Genomic DNA, 9,785 nt, shown 5'->3' with positions numbered 1-9,785 from the left:
GTGTTATTCTCTCCTGATACAGGTGTTATTCTCTCCTGATACAGGTGTCATTCTCCACTGATACAGGTGTTATTCTCCAGTGATACAGGTGTCATTCTCTCCTGATACAGGTGTCATTCTCCACTGATACAGGTGTTATTCTCCAGTGATACAGGTGTCATTCTCTCCTGATACAGGTGTTATTCTCTCCTGACCCTCCGAAATGACCCTTTTTCCAGTCACACTTCATATTATGGACACTTGCTTCTTCTCCTTTTTTAATCTTGTCTCTCAGGGCAACAAAGAAAAATTGGGTGATGCCATTAAATCGCATTAGTTCGTGACCTGCCCCCACCATGGGGGGTTGGAGGGGGGGGGGGGGGGGGGTTGGAGGGGGGGGGGGGGGGTGATGACGCCATCCGAGCCTATAAAACGGAGCGAGCGCTGCTTTTCTGCCAAACGCACCCTGACAGACCAGCGCAGCACCTCCCACAGCAAAGACATCAAAGGTAAGCTTGCTCCCTTTGTCCTGGTCACACCAAAGTTGTGACTCTTCTCTTCTCTCCCTCCATCAGATGAACGGGGGATTTGGCATCTGTTGTGTGTCGCTCATCTTCTGCGCAGCTTTGTCTGAGACCATCGGCGTTGTCGTTGCGGTAAGTTCACCGTGTTTAGCAGCAGATCAAAGGTAGAACAAAGATATCAATTATGCTTCATTGTCAGAAGAAGATGTGAAGTGATCATAGATGCAGTAACTGTTCAGGGGAGTTACCGTAGTTCTGGATGTTAGAACTATGTTAGAACTATGTTAGGGTTAGGGTTACCCTCACAAAGGGGGACAGAGTCCTAGGGTTAACCTAACCCCAACCCTAACCCTAACCCTAACCCTAACCCTAACCCTTCAGGTCCAGGTTAGGTTCACTCTAACCCGAACCCTCATGTCCTCCTACATGAGAGACCAGGCAGGAGGCTCCTTGTCCTGCTCTTGTCTCCCTATGAAGTTACTAGGTACTAACTCATTCAGCTCCAGCTGTGTACGAACATCATTTATGAATATTAGAGCAGATAAAGGTAAACAAGTCTTGTTTGTTCATGCTGTGCCTGCTCATGCCTAAAGGAATAAACATGCTTATTACATAGTTCTAATATCACAGGAAATTCATGAGTAATAAACTAAACGAAGAGGGAGCAGAGAGAGAAAGAGAGAGAGAGAGGGGGAGGAGAGGGAGAGAGAGGGAGGAGAGAGGGAGAGAGAGGGAGAGAGAGAGAGGGGAGAGGGAGAGAGGGGGAGAGAGAGAGAGGGGAGAGGGGGAGAGAGAGGGAGAGAGAGGGAGGAGAGAGAGAGAGAGGAGAGGGGAGAGGGCGAGAGGGGGAGAGAGAGGGGAGAGAGAGAGAGGGGAGAGGGAGAGAGGGGGAGAGAGAGAGGGGAGAGGGCGAGAGGGGGAGAGAGAGAGAGGAGAGGGGAGAGGGCGAGAGGGGGAGAGAGAGGGAGAGAGGGAGAGAGAGGGAGCAGAAAGAGAGAGAGAGAGGGGAGAGGGCGAGAGGGGGAGAGAGAGGGAGAGAGAGAGAGGGGAGAGGGAGAGAGGGGGAGAGAGAGAGAGGGGAGAGGGGGAGAGAGGGGGAGAGAGAGGGAGAGAGAGAGAGGAGGAGAGAGAGAGAGAGAGGGAGAGAGGGCGAGAGGGGAGAGGAGGGAGAGAGAGAGAGGAGAGGGAGAGAGGGCGAGAGGGGGAGAGAGAGGGAGAGAGAGAGAGAGGAGAGGGAGAGAGGGCGAGAGGGGGAGAGAGAGGGAGAGAGAGAGAGGAGAGGGGAGAGAGAGGGGAGAGAGAGAGGTGGACAGAGAGGAGAGAGACAAAGGGGGACAGAGCGAGCGACAAAGGGGGACAGAGAGAGAGAGACAAAGGGGGACAGAGAGAGAGAGACAAAGGGGGACAGAGCGAGCGACAAAGGGGGACAGAGAGAGAGACAAAGGGGGACAGAGAGAGAGAGACAAAGGGGGACAGAGCGAGCGAACAAAGGGGGACAGAGAGAGAGACAAAGGGGGACAGAGAGAGAGACAAAGGGGGACAGAGAGAGAGACAAAGGGGGACAGAGAGAGAGACAAAGGGGGAACAGAGAGAGACAAAGGGGGACAGAGAGAGACAAAGGGGGACAGAGAGAGAGACAAAGGGGGACAGAGCGAGATAACAACGGTGTTCGAGTGTTTAAAGAGAAACGTGTCTTCACACCTGCAGGCGAAGGAGAAGCGCGGCTGGACCCTGAACAGTGCCGGGTACCTGCTGGGGCCCCGTAAGTACAGAACACTCTCACACTTTGGTCGTCGACCCCAAGAACTGAAGGAAGGAGCAGATTTAGGTCCTCACCTGCATCCTGTTACTAGTGATGGCTGCTGATTTAAACTAGTAAATCATAGTAACCAGGATCAACTGCTCACATGTTCAGACAGAGGTGGAGAACCTTCAGCAGAACACACATGTTCTTGCTTCTAAGACTGTAGCTCTGCTTTGACTTTGGTGACACTAACAGCTGGAGCATTATGGGATGCTTTCATGTCTTCATTGAACTTTCTCTGCTTTGTTCTTGTGGATTGCTTTCATCTCAGTTCTGATGACACGGTATCACCTTTTGTTGCCTGACAAGCTGGTAGTTGTCAGACCTAGTGTGGCCCCTAGTCTGGCCCCTAGTGTGGCCCCTGGTCATGGCCCCTAATCATGGCCCACTGGTCATGGCCCACTGGTCATGGCCCCTAGTGTGGACCCTGGTCATGGCCCCTGGTCATGGCCCCTAGTCATGGCCCACTGGTCATGGCCCCTGATCATGGCCCACTGTTCATGGCCCCTAGTGTGGCCCCTAGTCATGGCCCACTGGTCATGGCCCCTGGTCATGGCCCACTGGTCATGGCCCCTAGTCATGGCCCACTGGTCATGGCCCCTGGTCATGGCCCACTGGTCATGGCCCCTAGTGTGGCCCCTGGTCATGGCCCCTAATCATGGCCCACTGGTCATGGCCCCTAGTCATGGCCCACTGGTCATGGCCCACTGGTCATGGCCCCTGGTCATGGCCCACTGGTCATGGCCCCTAGTGTGGCCCCTGGTCATGGCCCCTGGTCATGGCCCCTGGTCATGGCCCCTAGTGTGGCCCCTGGTCATGGCCCCTAGTCATGGCCCACTGGTCATGGCCCCTAGTCATGGCCCACTGGTCATGGCCCCTAGTCATGGCCCACTGGTCATGGCCCCTAGTGTGGCCCCTGGTCATGGCCCGACTGTCACACTGAATCAGCTCACGTGTCGTATCATTGTTTTGTGGCCCCCATTTAATGACGCAAGCGTCGTCCCTCAGACGTCGTCCCTCAGTGTGTGGATGCCTGCGGGTGTGTGAGGGTTCTTCCTGTGGATATCCAAGATATCCAAGGTAAGATTTGACTGGACTGTTTTTATCCTTGAACGGAAAAATCAAGGAAAACAGGGAAAAACAAAGAAAAAACAGTCCAGTCAACACAGGAATCTTACCTTGGATAACTGACCTGGATGGATGAACCAAGAAAGGACATGGTTTTAAGGTTGAGGTTAGAACTGGGTTATGGTCAAGGGTTAGGGTTAGGGTTAGGATACAGTGGGTGGGGTTAGGATACAGTGGGTGGGGTTAGGATACAGTGGGGTGGGGTAGGATACAGTGGGGGGGGTTAGGATACAGTGGGGTGGGGTTAGGATAAAGTGGGGTGGGGTTAGGATATAGTGGGGTGGGGTTAGGATAAAGTGGGGCGGGGTTAGGATACAGTGGGTGGGGTTAGGATACAGTGGGGTGGGCTTAGGATAAAGTGGGGTGGCTTAGGATAAAGTGGGGTGGGGTTAGGATACAGTGGGTGGGGTAGGATACAGTGGGCGGGGTTAGGATACAGTGGGTGGGGTTAGGATACAGTGGGTGGGGTTAGGATAAAGTGGGGTGGGGTTAGGGTACAGTGGGTGGGGTTAGGATACAGTGGGTGGGGTTAGGATAAAGTGGGGTGGGGTTAGGATACAGTGGGGTGGGCTTAGGATAAAGTGGGGGGGGGTTAGGATACAGTGGGGGGGGTTAGGATACAGTGGGTGGGGTTAGGATACAGTGGGGTGGGGTTAGGATAAAGTGGGGTGGGGTTAGGATACAGTGGGTGGGGTTAGGATACAGTGGGTGGGGTTAGGATACAGTGGGGTGGGCTTAGGATAAAGTGGGGTGGGCTTAGGATAAAGTGGGGTGGGGTTAGGATACAGTGGGCGGGGTTAGGATACAGTGGGTGGGGTTAGGATACAGGGGTGGGGTTAGGATAAAGTGGGGTGGGGTTAGGGTACAGTGGGTGGGGTTAGGATACAGTGGGTGGGGTTAGGATAAAGTGGGGTGGGGTTAGGATACAGTGGGATGGGCTTAGGATAAAGTGGGGTTAGGATACAGTGGGCGGGGTTAGGATACAGTGGGTGGGGTAGGATACAGTGGGGTGGGGTTAGGATAAAGTGGGGTGGGGTTAGGATACAGTGGGTGGGGTTAGGATACAGTGGGGTGGGCTTAGGATAAAGTGGGGTGGGGTTAGGATACAGTGGGTGGGGTTAGGATAAAGTGGGGCGGGGTTAGGATACAGTGGGTGGGGTTAGGATACAGTGGGTGGGGTTAGGATAAAGTGGGGTGGGGTTAGGGTACAGTGGGTGGGGTTAGGATACAGTGGGTGGGGTTAGGATAAAGTGGGGTGGGGTTAGGATACAGTGGGGTTAGGATACAGTGGGCGGGGTTAGGATACAGTGGGGTGGGGTTAGGATACAGTGGTGGGGTTAGGATACAGGGGTGGGGTTAGGATAAAGTGGGTTGGGGTTAGGATACAGTGGGGTGGGGTTAGGATATAGTGGGGTGGGGTTAGGATACAGTGGGTGGGGTTAGGATACAGTGGGTGGGGTTGAGGAATTAGTTCGTAGGAGCTGAATAATGTGTGTCTATTGTAAAGTCCTCACAAAGATAGGTGTGTGTGTGTGTGTGTGTGTGTGTGTGTGTGTGTGTGTGTGTGTGTGTGTGTGTGTGTGTGAAGCCCAGGTAAAGGTTGCTCCTGCCTCATCCTGTGTTTCAGGTCGTATTGATCACCTAATTCAGATAAAGGATTCTCCCAGGTCCAGAGGCAGAGACGAGCTGCCGGCTCCATGTAAGACAGAAGGCTGCCGCTGCAGGCTCTTGCTCTCCGCTGGGAATTGTCTTGCTTTTCTTTGCTCTCCGCTGGGAATTGTCTTGCTTTTCTTTGCTCTCCGCTGGGAATTGTCTTGCTTTTCTTTGCTCTCCGCTGGGAATTGTCTTGCTTTTCTTTGCTCTCCGCTGGGAATTGTCTTGCTTTTCTTTGCTCTCCGCTGGGAATTGTCTTGCTTTTCTTTGCTCTACTCATTTGTCAGCAGTGGATCTGCTCATCCTGCACTTCTTTATTCCTTTATTCTCTTTACCTTTATCTTCCCTCTTGTGCTTTAAACCAAAGAAAAGGTGTTGAGAAAGTGGAACACACACCTCCATCATGTCACCATGTCACTGTGAGGGACGAGTGTGAGCCTTGATTCCTGATTCTGAGCAACATTTGTGCCACGAGGGGCTGAAAAAGGCAGATTGTGAGCGTTTAGCCTTGCCCCCCATGTGTGACGGCTCCTTCACACATCTGCAGCTCCTCACAGACAAAGCTGTGGTTCTGTTGGTGCTCCTGAGCCTGACACCCCCACAGGAGGTCAGAGGAAACCTCATCATCACCACTTCAACCAACATCAAAAGACAGCATGGCTGCTCAGAGCAGCTTCAACAGGAAGGGCTAGGAGCCACCCGCTAACGTGCTAGCAACACTCTCCCACCCCGACGAGGCTGCATCCATCCTTCTGTTGCACCATCCATCTTCCTCTCTGGCAGCTTCCTGCTCAACACCCAGAACCAGGTCCATCCTCCACCTTCCCTCTTCTTCCTGCTTTTTCTTTTTAATTCCATCTTTTGAAATTTTTGTTGTTCTTTCACCACAATTCCGAGAGCCAAGATTCCTGCAGTCGGTTCGTAAAAGTTTGGGATTTGACCCAAACACTTACAAAGCAGATGCTATGCTAACATGAACAACAATGTCCTTGAGCTGTACTAGCACATATGCTCTGTTAGCCTAACCCAACCTGTCCTTCATGTTGTCCTTTCACAGCCTCAGAAAAGAAGAATTGAACTGCAATTATTTCCAAGGCATCTTTTCAGTTTTAGATATTTTTGGGAAAAATTGCTTAAATCCACATGAATTAAATGGAATTTGATTCAATTTGCTGACTCCTGGTGATCTAGATGGAATAGATGGACACAGGACGCTGGGAGACAAATCTGGTCTGGCTGGGAAGAGGGACGCAGCTCAGGAAGAGGACGTCAGGACAGGTTTGTTGTTCACACACCGCGTCAAGACGCTTTCAAAGGTGCTCAGTTTGAATCAAAGGATTTTAATAGCCTGGTTAATGTTTGGCTTTATCGCCTTGCCATTAACATGGAATACACACTTAATAAACATCCTTAAGTCAAGTGTCCACCCCAGAACTCCAACACGAGCACGGCTGCGGTGCCCCGTTAGCTGTAGCGGAGGTATGTTCATCTGACAGCTGGTGCTGCTCACCTGGCCAATAGAACGGCCGGTGCTGCTCACCTGGCCAATAGAACGGCCGGTGCTGCTCACCCGGCCAATAGAACGGCCGGTGCTGCTCACCTGGCCAATAGCAGGCAGAGCTGCTCTGCACCGTGATGGTTCTGGTCCATCAAGCAGTTCTGTGCATGTGCTGATTCTTTCTTCTTCCCGTCAGTCCCGTCCACATCAGGAGCAGCTTCCTGTAGCTCCTCCTGCTGCTTTCTGTCTGTTTAAACGTTCTTCAGCGTCAGTGAAGCTGTGGACTTTAACTCCAGTCATGTTCCTCCCAGGGGCCCTGAGGATAGCAGATGGAGACGTGATCCACACACTCCTTGACTTCCTGTCTTACCTCAAACTTAAAGGTAAAACCCCTCACGCCTCCATTTGTTTTAGCTCCTTTGAGCTCCTGGATCACGTTGATTGTTTATTTCTCTCTTTCTTTAGTTCAGTGGACATTTTGTTCATTTCTGACGTGTCACTTTGAGGATTGTGTTTCATTTCCTGGCGTCCCCTCCTTTGTGCACCCATATATCAAACCCTTGTCCTTCCTGTCTGTGTCCTTGGTACCTTTATTTGTCTTTGACCTTGGCCTCCTGGTCCAGGGTTAGCTGAGTCAGCTCCTCTCAGACAAAAGCTAATTAGCTGTGCTGTCAGAGTAGCTCCAGGAAGACCAGACAATGCCCAAGAACATGGTACATCCATTGGGGGGGAGTCTTGCTCTGACGCACATTGGGGAGGTGGGGGGAAATGAAATAACACGCCTGGTTTTTTTGCTGAATTCTGCCTCTTCGGTCTGAAGAACACGTCCTAGGTTTAGTCAAATAAAACAACTCAAGAGAAAGGAGAGGTTGAAGGTTTGAGTAGAGCTTCTGCCGTTCTTGCTGCTCATCTGAGGTCACCTCCTGTGGTGTGATGTGTTGCAGACATGGGGGCCCTGGACAGCCTTCCGTCCTCGGTGACATCGGAGGAATTAAACCCGTAATGCTGCTCCCTCCACGTGGTCCATCTGCTTCTCTCTTCTTATTGGGACTGACTTTGTTCTCCGACCAAAGACTTGATGCTCTGACTCTTTGTGGCAGGACAGACAGTTCCACCATTTCCTGATCTTTCTGTGCAAATAAAAGTTTCTGTATTGACTCTGCTTCCATGTCCTGTGACACCAACGGCTGTTCTCTCCTGCTCGCTTCCTCCCACTGATGGACCAGAATGGACTAAATAAAGAAATTGCACCAGACAAGTGGATTATTTTCCCATCATAAACCATATTTTAGCACGATAAATATCAAACTAGAATTAACAGGAAGTTTGTAAAACACTGAAATTATTGCTGTTCCACAACAGTTGATGAATCAGACTGTTGAATATGCTGAAGATGTTTCACGGGTCCAAAAACGAAGACCCAGAAGCCAGAAGCCAGTCTGGCGCCGCCCCTGAGGAGTGGGACCATCTCACCATCTTCTGGCGTGGGGTGAACTCGCTGGGGGAGCCGGGCCGACACCTCCGGTCCACCAGTGAGGCGCCTCACGGTTGGCAGGAGCCAGTCATCATCAGAGCTGGTCCATAAAACTGGGTCTCACAGAGGGAAACCCAGAACCCAGCAGAACCAGCAACAGCAGAACTCAGACACAGAAAGAAAACCAGAGAGGGTTAGACCAGGAAAAGTGAGGGGTGGGGCGCTAACCCTAACCCTCTGTTGCCCAGAGTGTGTGTGTGTGTGTGTGTGTGTGTGTGTGCGTGTGTGTGTGTGTGCAGGCACCCACAGTTTGCAGTACCAGGAGTTCAGCAGGCTCCGAGTCCTGATCCCAGATCTGCAGGAGAGACAAAAAGAGAAGACAGCTGGTTCAGATTTGCAGCCTGACCACTGGGGGGCAGCACTCACCTGCATGATTGGATTCACTGTTTCTCCTCAAACTCCTCAAAATAAATTCATTGTGTGTTTTTCTGCTTCCTCTTCTGTAAACTGGAGTAAAAGCTGGAATAAATGGCTGAATTGCTGTGTGTGGTCTGCTGTTGTCCACCAGGGGGCAGCACTGCTGACCGTGACTTTGTTGTGACAAAGGAAAGAACTGGGCGACCTTCTTCATGGTCCAGTCAAGGTCAAAACTCACCAGAAGCCGGCAGTCCATGTATACCTGCCTGCAGCTCCATTGGCCCAAAGTTGAGACTGCAGTCCAGGTCTCTGGTCCCAGGAGGGTTCCGGGACCAGTCCAGGCCTCTGGTCCCAGGAGGGTTCCGGGGCCAGTCCAGGCCTCAGAATGATGACAGGCTGTCAGAGTTTGTGCCCCTGGCAGGTGGGCCAGCCACAGATAACTGTCCCAAATGGGTCGCAGCAACATGTGAACCAGCCTCCAGTGCTTCAGGGTAACTTGGACAAATAAAGAGGCTCAAGTCAGCTGAGATTAGTGTTATTAGCAAAAGAACTCACATGAAAGTTTTTCATGAAATCTTCAGGAAATGTTGATAATGGGCCGAGAAGTTCTGGTGATGTTCTAGATTCAGGTCAGATCAAAGCCAAAGAACTGTACTGTGTCATCCTTGTATTCCGACTTGCTCTGTCGTAAGAGTGTTGGTTACAATAGGTTAGGGTTAGTTTTTGGTCAGTCACATAATACAAATATCAACATAATGTTTGTACGAAAGCCCAGTGATGCTGGATTTGGCACAAGAAGCCGGCCTGCGGGTGCTCATGGTCGGCCACCTGACCAGGATGTACCTAGACTGGCAGCACAGGTGAAGCAGGTGACGCTGGTGCTCATGGTCGGCCACCTGACCAGATGTACCTAGACTGGCAGCACAGGTGAAGCAGGTGACGCGGGTGCTCATGGTCGGCCACCTGACCAGGATGTACCTAGACTGGCAGCACAGGTGAAGAAGGTGACGCGGGTGCTCATGGTCGGCCACCTGACCAGGATGTACCTAGACAGGCAGCACAGGTGAGAAGGTGACGCGGGTGCTCATGGTCGGCCACCTGACCAGGATGTACCTAGACTGGCAGCAGAGGTGAAGCAGGTGACGCGGTGCTCATGGTCGGCCACCTGACCAGGATGTACCTAGACTGGCAGCACAGGTGAAGCAGGTGACGCTGGTGCTCATGGTCGGCCACCTGACCAGGATGTACCTAGACTGGCAGCACAGGTGAAGCAGGTGACGCGGGTGCTCATGGTCGGCCACCTGACCA

The 9,785-nt window shown here is 52.1% G+C and overlaps 1 protein-coding gene across 2 annotated transcripts; it reads left to right on the top strand.

Moving 5' to 3' along the window:
• Nucleotides 1–380: 380 nt before the first annotated feature.
• On the top strand, nucleotides 381–7,844 carry gal (galanin/GMAP prepropeptide). Of its 2 annotated transcripts, XM_057052815.1 has the most exons (7): nucleotides 381–488; nucleotides 555–635; nucleotides 2,211–2,265; nucleotides 5,063–5,134; nucleotides 6,280–6,366; nucleotides 6,898–6,969; nucleotides 7,531–7,844. In XM_057052815.1, exons 2-7 carry the CDS (start codon nucleotides 555–557, stop codon nucleotides 7,587–7,589), a joined length of 426 nt encoding a protein of 141 aa, XP_056908795.1. In that variant the 5' UTR covers nucleotides 381–488; the 3' UTR covers nucleotides 7,590–7,844. The 2 variants fall into 2 exon arrangements, with proteins under 2 accessions (XP_056908795.1, XP_056908796.1); XM_057052816.1 differs by lacking the exon at nucleotides 5,063–5,134.
• Nucleotides 7,845–9,785: the final 1,941 nt, after the last annotated feature.

This window comes from Takifugu flavidus, chromosome 13, assembly GCF_003711565.1.
Source record: "Takifugu flavidus isolate HTHZ2018 chromosome 13, ASM371156v2, whole genome shotgun sequence".
Lineage (NCBI taxonomy): Eukaryota > Metazoa > Chordata > Actinopteri > Tetraodontiformes > Tetraodontidae > Takifugu > Takifugu flavidus.
The sequence above is the reverse complement of the archived record's forward strand: the minus strand, read 5'-3'. Positions and strand labels throughout refer to the sequence as shown.